Source organism: Tenrec ecaudatus, chromosome 12 (genome assembly GCF_050624435.1).
Source record: "Tenrec ecaudatus isolate mTenEca1 chromosome 12, mTenEca1.hap1, whole genome shotgun sequence".
Classification (NCBI taxonomy): Eukaryota; Metazoa; Chordata; class Mammalia; order Afrosoricida; family Tenrecidae; genus Tenrec; species Tenrec ecaudatus.
In genome coordinates, this window is record NC_134541.1 from 2,603,475 (window position 1) to 2,618,939 (window position 15,465).

Sequence of the window (15,465 nt, forward strand, 5' to 3'; positions counted from 1 at the left end):
ATTTATGTTTCATCAGAGCCCAGCCATGGCCGTGTGCAGGAGGGGGAAGGGGACCTTTCGATAGGTGGTGAAGGAGCAGAGCCGAGGCCATCTCTTTGGCCATGCATCCAGGGGACAGGGCACAGACGAGTGGACACTGGGGGGCAGCCCAGGATGAATTTACAGAAGGGAAAGTTGAGCAGTTTGGGGGACTCAGGACTGTAAGGGACACTGGCAAGGAAGTGGCTCCGCCCCTAACTCGTGGCCAGTGGCTGTCATTCCATCAGTGATCCAGCTCCCTTCAATGCCATCCGCAGCCCCTCCTGACTCCCCTAGGGTTCTTGCTACTTCCCAGGTCTATTCCAGGGAGAGGACCACCCTCTGTCACGGTTCCCTGCCGCTGTCTCTTCCACGGAGTCACCCTCACCTGTCCTCTTTCTGCAAGTAAAGCGGGGTTCTCCGTTCCAGTCGTGATTTAGTCTCCTTTTCAGAGAAACGGGCTTCCTTGGGAGTGAGACCACGTAAAGAAACCCGTTTCTAAACAGACCAGACCCGTGGTGCAGGGCCCCAGGCAGAGTGCCAAACGGCAGTGCGTGTAGCAGCCCAGCCAGAGACTGGAGTTTCCAGGCCAGTTGGGGGCTTGAGAATCTGGTTCTGAAAAGTTGGTGTGGCACCCCATGGAGGGCACTGCCACTCAGACACACATTTCAGCTCTACTCGCCAGAGCGGGTATCGCCAGACAGGAAGTGGGTAGGCTGGCACAAGTGGTGTATGGGTTTCGCACAGAGAAGCAGTACTCACGAGAGGAGTATGGGGAGCTTCGAGGAGCCCTGGTGGGGAGGTGGCTACAGGTCGGGCTGCTTACCATGAGGTCAACAACTTGAAACCACCCAGGGCTCCTCGGAAGAAAGACGAGGTGTTCTGCTTCCCTAAGGAGGTACAGCCTCAGAAACCCACAGGGGCAGTTCTACCCTGTCCCGTAGGGGCAGTTCTACCCTGTCCCACAGGGGCAGTTCTACCCTGACCCGTAGGAGCACCGTGAGTCGGTGTAGACTCCACGCAGTGAGTTTAGTTTGGATATGTGTGTCTGAGGCTGCTGCGACCAGGAGGAGCCTCTGGCAAGGAGGGACTGTGTTCCCTGGAACAGTCTCCCAGTCATGCTGGGCTTTGGGGGAGGGGAGTTGGGGTTGGCCTAGCTTCAGAGGGTGCTTCTGGGTGGGGTGGATATGAGAGTGGGGTGGAACTGGCTTCAAGGGGGCCTTCCTGGGGTGGATGTGGGATTGGGGTAGGACCAGCTTCAGAGGGGGCTTTCTGGGTGGAGGTGGGATTGGGATGGGACCAGCTTCAGGAGTCCTGGCGAGAAACAGCCAGGCTGAACAGCAATTCCACCAGACATGCCCACCCCTACTCCTCACCCCCACCATCCCTCCTGCCTTGGAAGCGCGGACAGAAATTTCCCTCTGCTGGAAACCAGGGGGCACACGAGCTGGTGTTACCTTTACCTCAGGCCCCGGTTCTCTGGAATCAGGACCGGGTTTCTTCTCATCGGACTCTGACCCCATGTTGGGCCTAGACCCACCAACCAGTGGGACTGTCGGGGAGTCTTCATTGACTGGCCACAGCTGTGGGGAAGAGAGAGAGAGATGATGGCGCTGGATCCGGCCAGAAAGAGACATGATGGGGGGGGGGCGGGGGGGAATGCTGGAATAAAATCTACGTGCGACCTTCAGAAAGGGCCCCAGGAAAATGGCCTTTCCCATCAACATTTGAAGCCCCTCAAAGGACTGGGCTGAGGCAGGTTCAGCCCCTGCTGTAATAGTCGGACAGAGAAATGATTGCGGGGAGGGATCCGGGATAAAATCAGCAGAGGGATGGCCCCCTACCCTCAGGAGCTACTGTGCCCTGCCCCAGGCAGACCCACACCCCCGCCCTAACCCCCAGGCTCTGAGACACCTCCTAGGGGAAGTGCAGTGTTCTTTCTTGTAACTATGATTTGGCCGGCGAGTTTTGTGCTGCTGCAAGTTTGCGTGGCGAGTGGTGATGGAGACCAGTGTCCCCAGGCCTGGACTCTGTGCGCCGTCCCCTCTAAGCCTCCCAGCCCCTAATGAGGACTCTCGGTGTCTTTGCTGGCTCATTTGTTCTTCATGCGGTAGCCGAGCAGCTCTGGCTTCGAGGCGTGGACAGCCCCCTGGCTGAGGGCTCCTCAGCTCCTCCGAGGACAGGCCCTGGGTCGGTGGCCCTGGGTCGGTGAGGTGACCATCACAGAACCAGTGTTCATGCCTGGGATGAAGCAGGCACTCAGGAGTGAGTGGGAGGTCACTGGAGAGTGGCCGGGAGGCGGTATCCTGTGTCCTCCAGTAGGAGGGTCAGACCAGCCACCTGGTAGGAAGTGCTGACAGGCGTCTTGACCAGCTGTGGCTGTTGGGTGCTATCACATGGGTGGTGGAGAATTGCCCAGGGGGGACACACCCCCAGGCTCTCCCCCTTGGAACCACGGGTTGACCGCAACTGGTGCTTCACTGTGCTGCCAGCAGGACCGCTGCCCTTAAGTCCTGGGGACCCTGCAGGACAGTGGAGAACTGGCCCAGAGGGTTCCCAAGACTGACCATCTTTACAGAAGCAGGCTGACACCACTTTCCCCAGCCAAGGGCTGCTGGGTTTGAACTGCTGACCTTGGGGTGATCAGCCCAGGGCCATAACCACTGTGCCACGCAGCCTTCACCCGTGCTTACAAAGATATAGATACTGATTCAAGTAGCGGTATAACTGTGACACCTTATTTATGGGTAGGATTCTGGCACCAGAGATAATTAACACGCTCAAATGACAACCCTAAGGTTAGTCAGCGCAAACCTACCCAGAAAGTCTCAGAAGAAAAGCTTAGCAGCCTACAACCAAAGAGTTGACCATTGGCAACTCTCTATTCAGGGCGCCATTCTGTTCAGGGCACCCGGCTACCTGTGGGCCTCCTCGCCTCCTGCCTGCTCGCTCCCACAGAGGAAGAGCAAAGAGACTCACTGCCATGCACTGATGCCAACTCAGAGTGACCCTAGAGGACAGAGTAGAACTGCCCCCATGGGTTTCTGAGATGGTCACTCTTTACTGGAGGAGAAAGCCCCATCTTTCTTCCAAGGAGTGGCTGGTGGTTTCAAGCCATGGACCTTGCAGTTAGCAGGCCACCAAGAGGTTAAAAGAAGGCCCAGGTATGTGCATAGGCCGTTCAAGCTCCACCTGACTCAGCTCTATCCTCCCCGCACCACCTCAGTTCCTCTCCCTTCTCAACTAGAGGGCTTCAAGCCACAAGTCCTGGCTGACGGCAAGTACCCATTGCCCATCCTGCTGTGAGAGCCAGCACATCTACTCGGGCCTAATGCCACGCGAACTAGTCTCTCTCTCTCTCTCTCTCTCTCTCTCTGTGTGTGTGTGTGTGTGTGTGTGTGTCTTTGTCTCTGTCTCTGTCTCCATCTCTCTTACATGAAAGCTTCTCAGGTGACTTAAGAAGTCTCTTCTTCCCAGGAAGAACCTCAGGTGGGGGGGTCTCAGTCTACATGGTGGGCAGCCTGAATCTTCAATGAGTGAAGATAGATAGTGTATCTTTTGGCACTTCTGGTGAGTCCGAGTGCAGGCGTAGGGGGTAAACTTTGAGGTCAACCACTTCCACTTCTCTGGGGGACCCTCAGGTGGGTCATGGTGCTTCAGCTCACTCGGTGGGGGTGGCAGGGGGTAGCAAAGGTGTGACAAGCAGGGCAGGTGGCAGCAGCAGCAGGTTTGGAAGATCCACCAGCACCAGCCAGACACAGGCATGAGGGGCTTCAATCCGCAGTCAGAATCCATGAGGCTGGCCTTAAGGTGCCCAGGTCTCAATGACGTGCTAATGGGACAGAGAGGCTGCTCTGGAGCCCAGGCCTTGCCTCTCCAGGCCAGCGTTCACTGTTGGGTCACTGCTGGGGCTAGGGTTGGGGTGGGGCACTCCATCTGACTGTTGAGAAGCCAAGCAGAGTCTGAGTTCATTGTGAAGCATTCCCATCTAAATAGGGATGTACCCCTGAAATGTTTCCAATAGGCAAAACCCATTTCCCCACAAAACAAGAACCCTCGGCTGGCTGCCGTGCCCGCTCTGGACAGCAACCCCTCGCTGGAGTGGGTGCTGCTGTGGGTACCTAGCACCCAGCATCCAGGTGCCCAGAGCTAAAATAAAAATAAAAGGCCTCCAGATGCTGCCCAAGTGTCCCCTGGGGGGCAGACCTGCCCAGCTGAGGACCCCTGGTCATAGTAAACAAGGAAACCATGTTCAGGGGGTGCTGGGTTATCAGACCAGCTCTCTCTCTCTCTCTCTCTCTCTCTCTCTCTCTCTCTCTCTCTCTCTCTCTCTCTCTCTCACACACACACACACACACACACACACACACACACACACACACACCTCCCATCTGCTATTCCAACGTGCGTGAGGTAGGAAACAAACCTGGGTGTTCTCAGCTGGATCCAGTACCTTCGTTGGGTGGGGCTTGCTCTCCTCATTGCACACAAGCAGCGTCTGGACACCATCTACCAGGGGTGTCCATCTACTGGGCAGTGGGCAATCAATGATAGGGCACCCATTGACTCTAATCTCAATGTAGTTGCGTCTCAGGAAAAGCAGGGCCCCTGGGAGGAGAGAGGTGGGAAAGCTCACAGGTCTGTCTCCCGAGAGTGGGTCCCCCATTTCTAAACACAGACTGACCACACTCACCCATGCCAAGGGGTGCCCAGGGACAGAAATCAAAGACAGACGTCCCTTTGAGGACGGAAGTTCCCCTGACCTGACCCAAGGCATTTCAATCGCCACAGATGCTTACAAGAGTGGGGTGATGCGTCCCACAGACCAAAGAACTTGCCCTTGAGTGACTTTGCTGGTGACGACTATTGAACACAGACACCCAGCAGGACAAACATGTCTCTGCTGGAGGCCCTGCAGTCGGAATGGGCCCAAGAGGTGAGGACGGTGAGACGTGGCCACACAGATTTTGGACACACGTGGCCCTCCCGGGGCAGGACACACCTGCAGGTAAACAGTCTGCCTCTGGGACAGGCCCTGCTGGCCAGCAGCACAGAGAGGCACGGGGAAGTTCCTTCTCAGGAGGTTTTTTTATCAGCAGCAGCTCCACCCACCAGTCTGTCCCATACCTGCTCACTGGAGGGACTGGTCCATTCTTGGTTGAAGGCCAGCCCAAGAGGAGGAAGACCCTCCACAGGACGGAGGAACGTCATGGCTGAATCATGGAATGGGTTCACGCATGCCAGTGGGGGTGAGGCAGTGTCTGCCCTGGTGAGCACAGGGTCACTATAGGTCAGAGCCAGAGCCAACTTGACGCCACCTAACGGCAACAGGGATGAACTCTGGTGGCACAGTAGTTTCGAGTTGGGCTCTGACCCTAGAGGACCGCAGTTGGACACCACCAGGTGCTCCGCTGGAGAAAGACGGGCTTCCTGCTCCCGTAAAGCGCCACAGTCTCAGACGCTCATGGGACAGTTCTCCCCTGTCCTCTAGGGACACTAGGAGCTGGCACAGGTGGGATGGCAATGGGCATGGCTTTGGACTTTTAGGGTGGCATCCTGTGCTCAGTGAATGGTTTCAACGGGTCTGAATCATCTCTTTCACAACCGTTTCCGCGAGCTGTTTCAGGCCCCAGTAATGCTCCAGAGCTGATGGTAGACTCTTGCCAATACTATTGCACCATTTGTGGGCAACACTGGCTTCCTGATTCGCCTTCAAGGCCAAGGCCAGGAGCCTGAGAATGAGCATGCTGCTGTCCAGTGGTGAATGCAAACCTAAGGGCCAGGGTGGTCAGCTCAGCCACTGACCAAAAGGCTGGAGGCCCAAGCCCACCCTGGGGCACCTCGGAGGATAGGCTTGGCACTCTGTTATTGATAAATCAAGCCCTGTAATCCCTGTGTGGCCCAGTCCTACACTGACACGCATGGGGTCACCAAAAATTGGGGTCTACTCAACAGCAGCTGGCTCAGGTCCTCCAGCTGGCTCAGGTCCTGCTGCTCAGTACCAGCACAGGCTCAGGTACTGGATGAGCACAGATGAGGTGTGGGATCAGCTCGGCGCAAACACAGGTACTGGGATCAGGCTGCATGCAGGTACTGGAACTGGTCCAGGCACAGATACTGGCATGTGTACAGGCCCTGGTAGCAGCTGGGCATAGGTACTGCAGAGTCTGGTCCCAGGTACTGGGGCTGGTCAGGGCTGTCCCTAGGTGGTATTGCCCAGCGGGTCCCTGGCTATGAACTGCTGCTCTCTGACTGAGAAGAGAGCCTAAGCCCGTCGCTGAGACACCAGTTCTGCCTCCAGGATGGCATCTGGCCGGCCAGACAGCAGTTCTGACAAGGTGACGAGGTGACCTCTGATCTGGGGTTGCAACCCTCAGATACAGCCCACCCCGCATCCTGCTGTGCCCCCTCCTCCCAGGCTGACCACTGACCTGTCATGAAGATGAGCATCAGGCCAATGGAGCCCAGCACCAGGCTCACTTTCAGCTCCATGACGATGGGTGATGTGGTCGGTTCATCTACACACGTGGTTCCGCCGAGGCAGGAACATACCCGCAGGTGGACAGTCTGCCTCTGGGACAAGCCCTGATAGTCACCAATGCGCAGAGGCACCAAGTAGTCCCCAAGTGGGAGGCTTTTCAATATCAGCAGCTCCACTGACCGGTGGTCTGCGGGGAGACAGAATGCGTCCCACACCCACTCATTCACAACATCACACCCAATAGAGGGCCAAACACCTGCTGCAACTGGGAGTGCCTGCAATCCATGCCCACTTGGCAATCCCCACTGAGGGACACAAAGGGAGATGGAAGGCATGCCCGGGCCACTCAGCATCCCCTCCTCCTGTCACCTCCTGCTCTCAGTAATCTCTAGCCCAGTGAAGCCAAGCCCAGGCCCCAGGGAGGTTCAGGTGTGGGCTCAGAGCCACCCATTAACACGGTCACCTTCCCAGCTTCTGCCTACAAGGATGGGGGCAGAGACCAAGCCTGGCTTGGGTACGGTTGGCACTTTGGGACCAGTCTTCTCATCAGCTGAGTCCCCAGAGCTCCCAGAAGCCACCTGGCCACTCTGAGAGGAATACCTAAGAGTGTCCAGGCCAGGGAACGACCAATCAACTCCATATGTGGAGCGGGATTCTGTCAGCCACAAGCTCCTCCGGGCTCTTCCCTTATATACGCCAGGACTCAGGAGCCTGGTGGTGTAGTGACTAACCAGTGGGTCAGTGGTTCTGGCCCACCAGACGCTCCTCAGGAGAAAGGTGAGGCTTCCTGTCTGGATAATTCTCCTCTCTCTACAGGGCCCTTGTGAGTTAGAATTGACTCCGCGGCAGTAGGTTTGATTTTCACCACTGAAAACACTAAGTACACACACAGCTCCCTGCCATCAGGTCGATTCCAAGTCATCGTGACCATAGAGGCCAGGAGAGAACTGCCCTTGGCTTTCCAAGACTTCAGTGCTTATGGAGGTAGAAGCAGCCACACCAGGGCTGCTGTCGTGGAAGACAGACGGAAGCATCTGAGCTTGGCTGTGACGCTTCGAGAGCAGCCCTGCGGGTGGAGTGGGTAAGGGTTGGGCTGCCCAACACAAGGTCATCAATTCGAAACCATCAGCCATCCCGAAAGAGAAAGATGAGGCTTTCTACTCCAGCAGCAGTTAGTCTCTGAACCCACCCACCCCCACCCCTGCCCAGGCAGCTCTGCTCTGCCTTGTCCTACAGGGTCTCTGTGAGTCAGAGTCACCTCCACAGAAAGGAGTTTGATTTGGGGTTATAGGAGCTGTCCTACTTGTCCTACAGGGTCTCTGTTTCAGGATTGGAGTCTGGAGTTTGGTCTATCTAGTGAAGGAAGCCGAGTGGCACAGTGGTTAAGTGTTGGCTGTGTAACTGTAAGGTCAGTGGCTCGAGCCCACCAGCCATGCCTCGGGAGGGAGAAGGATGAGGGAGGAACTCTGCTTCCATGAGGATGGCAGCCTCCCAGACCCTCCAGGAAAGCTGTGTCCATTCTACAGGTCAGTGGAAGCGGGAACCCACTGGCCAGCCACAGGTAAGGCAATACTTGCTGGACTTGCATGCATGTATGTGTGCACATGAGTGTGTGCATGCACGTTGGTGTGTACGTGCATATCTGCTCATGCATGTGTGTGTAATGTAGCTTGCATGTGTGTTCATATATGTGCAGGTGTACTGATGTGTGCACACGTGTGCCTGCATGTTTATATGCACAAACTGCATGTTTATATGCACACCATTGTATAAGTTTGTGCTTGTGTGTGCACACTAGTGTGTGTATGCATTGTTGGTGTGTGTGTGTGCACATGCCTTGCCTGTTTGCCTCCACTGCCCATTAGCTAGACAGGCACTCACTCTGGCTGCTGCCCAGCTTCCACCTGCCCTCGGCCTCTCTCTCAGCCAGGTCCAGCTCGAAGGTGAAGGGGTGTGTGTAGGGCGGCAGGTCCCGGTCCTCGGCCTCGATGAGGAGGGGCTTGTTCACGGAGGGCTCGCAGACCTCCAAATATGGTTGTGGGATCGTGGGCGCATTGTCGTTGATGTCAGTCAGGAACAGCTTCACGGTCCCCGTGCCCGTCTGCGGAGGGACCCCTAGGGAGGGATGTGACACTCTCAGCAGGGAGGAATCCCGAGCGTGGTGGTGGGCCCATTCGGGGTTCCTCCCTGCTGGGAAAGGAGCAGCTTCCTCTCTCTCTCTCTCTCTCTCTCTCTCTCTCTCTCTCTCTCTCTCTCTCTCTCTCCAGAGGAAGCATCCAGCTTCAAGGCCAGGCCTGCAGCCCTCTCACAGCAGCATGGAAGTGACCTCAATGCTAAAGGAAAGGCCTGGGGGTTAAACTCACCTGCTGCTCCCTAAGAACAAGGTGGGAGTTCTGCTGCTATGCACGCTGCTGCCCGAGAAACCCACTGGGGCCATTCTCCTCTGGCCTAGAGAGTGGTCAGGGGTCAGAGCCATCCAAAGGGCAGTGGAATTGGCTTGTGTGGGTACTCAGTCCTTACCACAGGAGGCACAGAGGCCGAGTGCTCAGGGCTGGAAGGTTAGGGGTTCAAACCCACCCAGAGTTTGCTCGGGAGTAAGGCCTGGTGACCTGCTTGCATAAAGACGGCAGCCCTGAAAAGTCCAGGGGGTGGCGGTGAAAGTGGGCACCAGGGAACCCGCCGCAGCGGCCGCCCCTCGCTCAGCTTGTATTAGCCTGAGTTCCATTTGTTCTCCTGCTGCTTGAAAAATCTAGGACATCGCGTCCCAAACGTATTTGGCCTGCCATCCCCTCTTCATAAAAAAAAAATAATAAAGAGAGAGAAAAGAGAAAAACTGCTTAGCGCTCCCCTGGCAACTAAAAATGTTGATAGTGCAGCCCGTAGCCCAGGATGGAGTGTAGCGCTCTGCTTCTGCAGACCCACCCTGCTACTTTGGGAGACCCTGGGTCTGAGTACTTGTGTAAGGGAGAGACAGGAAGCTCCTGTCCCTGCTTCACCTCACCCGGAGCAGGCGGTCAGATGTGGAAACACCATACAAACTAACATGTCTGTGGGGTCTGGGGGAGGGGCTGTGTGTCAAGGCCAAGGTCTCATCTGTGACACTGTAGCCAAGTTCCGCAACAGGTAACCAGTAAGGAAAAACCTGGGCTCCTGTGTGTCTGAGCAGAGCGTGCTCGTTGGGGTTTCAAAGGCTGCTTCCTGCCACAGCACCCCCCCACACACACACACACACCTGGTGGGGAGCAGCCAACCTACAATGATCTCAAAATGTTTACTTTTTATACATACCAAACATCATGGAAGTATCCAGAATAGAATGATGGGACCTGAAAACATTCACACACACACACACACACACACACACACACATCTATTGTGGTAATTACATAAGTTTGTGTCAACTTGGAGTGAAGAGGTGAAGTCTAGCCTGTCAATCAAGTCACAGCCTGATGGGGCCTCCTTGGGGGAATGGTCTTCTCATTATCAGGGTTCTGGGAACCTCCCCTGCCCCCCTCAACTCTCTCTGCTCCACCTTCCTCACTCAGAGGAAGTCACTCAGAGAGGTGCCAGCACCACTGCCAGTGGATCCACAAGACTTTGCACCCACCGGCCTGCGATCTCCTTGCATTGTGCATCACTGTGCGTGGCTGCGGAAGTCTGAGGAGGGACTGATGGATTTGAGTTGGACTGGGCTGGGATATTTTCTTGATGTATAATTAGTTCTCGGTATAAAACTCTCTTACACATATAGGAGAGTCTTTGGATTTTTTCTCTAGTTAACACATCTATCTCTATCTCTGTCCACCTAGCTCTCTCCCAGTATCGCTAGCTCTCTCCCCAGTTCAGATGATGAGGAATAAAGACTCCCCCTCAAATAGCCTCGTGGCCAACCTTCTACTGAGCACACTCAGTGGCCTGGCCAGGGAACATGTCACGGGGGCCCTGGGCTGGCATTCCCAGATCTGAAACCAAATAACTTATCTTTGAATGTTTTGAACATTTGCGGTTCAACACTGTCTTCTGGCAGGTTTCAGAATTCAGCGGGGAGTAGGGGGCTGGGTTGGGAAGTTACAGGGACACGCAGAAACCCACTCATAAAGCTGCGTATCCCTGTTCCCATCAAAATCGTCTCTGATGGTCAGGCCGGCCTGAACGTATCCACCTTGGCACATTCAGGAAACAGCACTGGCTGTTTCTTCCAAGTCACTGGCTCCGGCAAGGAACCAAGACATTGCCTTCGGAGCAGATTATGACTCGCCATCGGAAGGGGCTGCTACGTTGGATTGCAGCCTCCCTGTGGGTTTAATCGTGTCTTCTCCAAGGGAATGCTTGTCTCCCCCCAAGACCTGGGTCTCTCCTTGGTCATTGCACCGATGACCGGCACAGCCCCATAGATGGACTAAGACAGAAAGTGAGTTCTCAAAGTGAGGGGTGTCAGCACTCACCATCGTCAATGCCATGAATGGTGATGACGTAGAAGTTGTCCTTCACGTATGACGACTCCCGGTCAATCTGCTGCGTGGTGATCACTAGACCCGAGTGGTTATCGACGCTCACCCAGTTGGCAGGGTCGTGAGCCAGGAGATAGCTTGTTCAAGGAAACACACACGGTGTTTAAAATCAGGAAAGTTACAGCAAAGAGCAATTAGAAGATGTCACAGGGGACACCACTCTCTCACAAGCCAGTGGGGGCCTTCTAAGGACAATTCAGCTCCGTGAATTGAATAAAAGGCCCAGGGGAGGCTGCCAGAAAGACTTCTCTAGGAGCTGTCCATGCCACGGCCCCTAGAACAGCTGTGTCCCCCAGGGACACCTAATGTAACCAGGGCTCATCTGTCTTGGGGCCACATCCCATCCCAGTAAAGAACCCAGCTTCAGTGGTTAGAGGGTATCGAGCCGGGCCTGACTTGCGGGGACCTTGCGTGTTGACAAGCAAGAATGTACTTGGAGGATTCAGGTGCCCCTGGCCCAGGCCCAGGTCTTGTCCATCGCCTTGTATGCATGTGAAAGTTGGACCCTGAAGAAGGACGCCCAGAAAAGAATGGATGCATTGGAGTTGCGGTGCTGGCGAAGGATATTGGAAGTGCCACGGACTCCAAAAGGACGCACCGATCTGTCTGGGAGGATATATGGCCAGAGCACTCCTGGGAGGCAAGGATGCTGAGATTTCACTTCACGTACTTTGGAGAAGTTGTCAGGAGAGACCAGAACATCATGGAGAAGAACATCATGCTTGGGAAAGGGAGAGGCAGTGAAAAAGAGGAAGAGACCTTTGACGAGATGGATGGACACAGTGGCTGCAACCATGGGCTCAAACTTAACAATGATCAGGATGATGAGGGACCGGGCAGTGTTTCATTTTACTGTGCACAAGGTCGCTGGGGGGTCTGAACCAACTGGTGGCACTTCACAACAACAGGATGCTGAAGGACTAGATCATGGGGTCCCCAGGGTTTGCAGTGGCTGAAGGTCAGAAGAGCCCCGTGCCCTTCTTCCTAGTCCACGTGAGTCTAGAAGCTCTGGGGAAACCTGCTGGGCATCACGCAGCACTGGAGCCTGTGATCTTGAGAGGATGGAGGTGCGTGTGTGGGGGGGGGGCGCACTAGCCAGGAGCAGAAGCCAGTCTCCCACAAGAAGATGAGATGCCGGCCTTGGCCTTCGCTCACGGCCGCCTCCCACCTGTCCGTCAGCAGTACCATCTCCTGTGTCTCACCTCACGTGGCTAGACGTCCCATCAGGATCTATGGCTTTGACTACCCCCAGGTGAAGCCCAGGCCCATCGCCATCCTTTCTGGTCACGATGAGGGTCTCCGGGTGAAAGACGGGGGGTTCGTTGCGGTCCACCACAGTCACATCCACAGAGACCCTGGCCTTGGCCTCGGCGGGCTTCCGGAGCTTGCCTGCTTCACAAGAGAAGAGCCGTTCCTCGTTCTCCACGGAGATGACCAGGTGTCTGTGGGGCAGCATTTCGTGGTCCAGAGGCTGTAACACAGAGAGAAGACACCTCAACGCCGTGGCGGCTCGCCCAGTAAGCGCGCAGTGAACCGGCCTCCTCATGCATGATTTACCCTGCCTCTGATAATGATCAAAAGGCTCGTTTTCAAATCATTATGGAGTCCTTTCTACCCCTTCCCCTCCCTGCTTTTTCCTGATGAGGAAGAGGCACCATACAAGGTCATAAAAAATGCAACAAAAAAACCCCTATAACTTGATGAAACATTCATGCAAATCCCACTGCAGAAAACCAGGGGGGGGGGGCCTTAGGGAAACAGAGATATGGATGAGGATAATTATTCAGGGGACAAAGCGGTTAGTGACTTGAAAAGATGGAGGGGTTTGGAACTAGTGGAGAATTCAACCCCAGGCATCTGGCGTGATAGTGAGCTCCTTCTCTGCCAGCCCCTGGACCACCAGTCTCTCCTGGGAGCACCTTTCACTGCAAGGCGGCCTCTCGGCCGGACCTCGGACCCACCCGACCCCAGGCAAGTCCCCATCAGCCAGGACTGTGACCCACGGTTCTCACAGGTTGGACCTCCTGTGGAGAATTTGCCTTTCTGCCCCAGAGAGAGCGAATCAGAATCTACATCTTTTAACAAGATCCCCCAGTCATTTCTAGACTCCCGGAATCACCTGGGGATCTTGTTACAATGTAGGTTCTGACTGTACCTCTGTAGACAGAAAGGAAAGTTCTGGACAGGGTTAGAAATGGAGTGAGCCTGATGGAAGCCTCTCTCCCAAGACCCAAGGCCCAGAGAGGCCGGGTGTCGCCTGACACTGCCCAGCCAGGACCTCCTGTCCCACCGCTCTCAGGAAGGTCTCATGCTCAGGCATTGGATGGGAGTCCTACCCTGGATTCCGTGCGCCCAGTAATTGATCTCAAGTGTCCAAGGGTGCATTTAGGACCCGTACCACATCCACATTCCTATTTCTCTCTAAACCATAAGAAATGAAGAGAACATTCAGGGCTGAAGAGAAGGCATTTTCCTGGCTATCAAAAGCTGTATTGTCTGGGCTCTTAAAGGCTTCAATGAGGCAAAGTGCAGAGTGGGGACCCAAGACCCATCTGTAGGCAACTGGACATTCCCTTACAGAAGGGTCGCGGGGAGGAAGTGAGCCAGTCAGGTGCAGTGTAACAACGATGAAGCATACAACTTTCCTCTAGTTCCTAAATGCTTCCCCCACACACCCTATCATGATCCCAATTCTACCTTACAAATATGGCTAGACCAGAGGATGTGCACTGTTACAGACAGGAACTGGAAACACAAGGAATCCAGGACAGATGATCCCTTCAGGACCAGTGGTGACACCAGGAGGGTAGAGGGAAGATTACAAGGGGGAACCGATTACAAGGATCTACATATAACTACTCCCTGGGGGATGGACAACAGAAAAGTGGGTGAAGGGAGACATGGGACAGTTTAAGATATGACAAAATAATAATAATTTATAAATTATTAAGAGTTCATGAGGGAGGGGTGGGATGAGGAGCTGATGCCAAGAGCTTAAGTGGAGAACAAATGTTTTGGGAATGATGAGGGCAAGGAATGTGCAAATGTCCTTTACACAGTTGATGTATGTATGGATTGTGATAGGAGTTGTATGAGACGCCAATAAAATGATTTTTTTAAAAACACCCTAATAGAAAAAATAAAATACATTTTTTGAAAAGAAAGAAAAGATATTTTCCATCCTTGGACATTTCAGGAAAGAAAAAGCATGAGGTTTTTAGGACCGGGACAAATCAGTTACATTTTCCCTGTCAAGTCGGTGCAAGGCAGAGGTGGGGAATATCCAGCCCTCGGGTCCTACAAGGCCCTCTGCCTGGTGGACACTGGTGGAGAAGGTCTCACGCCTCCCCGCAGAGAAGCAGTTCCAGCCATCCTGTTAGGGGTGAGGGGTGAAGCGACTGACCGGAGTGGCCCGAGAATAGTGGTCTAGATACCCTAATGGCCATGGGCCAGCAAAAGATGCCCCACTCCTGGTTTAGTCACATCCGAAGGTCATTTCTGATACTATTATTGTGGGGGGCAGGAGGTGCCCAGGAATGCAGGGGTCTGAATAAGAGCTCCCCCAGAGATGTCACACCATCGCCCAACCCCACCCCAGGGTTCCCTCAGGATTCCAGGAAGCAGCCAGGCCACCTGCTGTGCTCTCGCGGATGGAGCAGGGTGGTGCACTGAGCTTAAGCTGGTAGTGGTTAATGCCACAGGGTGGCCCCTGACTCTCTGTGAGCCGATGCACAGCAGGTTGGGCCTGTGGTGACCCCAGTGTTTTCACTGGCGGATCACCAGGCCTTTCTTCCTCACCTGCCTAGGTCTGGAGGTTCTGCACGCCAGCCTCCATGACAGCCGGCAGTGGCTGTGCACCTGAGGATGCTGGGAACAGGATCTGGTCAGCCCATGGTTACAGTTTTACCTTGAGGACACTCAGAATCCCTTCATTGGTGACAGGGTCCGTCGCAATGCCAAAGTGGCCCTCTTCATTGCCAGTGGAGATGCTGAATTTTGCTCTCCAAGCCGATGTAAGTCGGGTGTCCCGGTCTCGGACCCGTATGTGCAGCACGCTGGGGTCTGTGCGGCCTTCGGGAATCTGAATCTCATACTGAAAGAAACCAACGGCATTTCAGCATGTGCAGGACAATGAGAGGCGAGTGCAGACAGAAATGGGAGGAAGACACTGGGGTCCTGGCCACCACCACCTGAGTATTTCTCCTGCTGCTGAACATGGCCCCCCGGGAATTGAGACCCCACCCTGGACAGCAGAGTCAGCCTCCCACAGAAACATCCCCCTGGACTTTGGCGTCGCAGCTGAACAATGTAAAGCATGTGGGCTTACATCCAAGTCCAGGTGTTGTTTTTCTCAGCATTTTATAAAGAACAATACACATTCTACTTCACGCTGTCTAAAGAAAAAAAAAAGTAAAAATCTTGCCCTGCTCCTAAAATTGGGCAGTTGTGTGATGA

At 54.7% G+C, this 15,465-nt stretch overlaps 1 protein-coding gene across 1 annotated transcript in view; it reads right to left on the bottom strand.

Annotated features, from left to right (window-relative positions):
• The window catches only part of CDH26 (cadherin 26), a 49,195-nt gene that overhangs the window by 7,297 nt on the left and 26,433 nt on the right, over nt 1–15,465 (bottom strand). The window contains exons 8-14 of the mRNA XM_075527680.1: nt 14,918–15,103; nt 12,213–12,481; nt 10,945–11,087; nt 8,387–8,614; nt 7,027–7,038; nt 6,450–6,686; nt 4,472–4,626 (exon numbers count right to left, since the gene is read on the bottom strand). Coding sequence (XP_075383795.1) covers nt 4,472–4,626; nt 6,450–6,686; nt 7,027–7,038; nt 8,387–8,614; nt 10,945–11,087; nt 12,213–12,481; nt 14,918–15,103 — 1,230 coding nt within the window. The remainder of the gene's footprint in view (nt 1–4,471; nt 4,627–6,449; nt 6,687–7,026; nt 7,039–8,386; nt 8,615–10,944; nt 11,088–12,212; nt 12,482–14,917; nt 15,104–15,465) is intronic.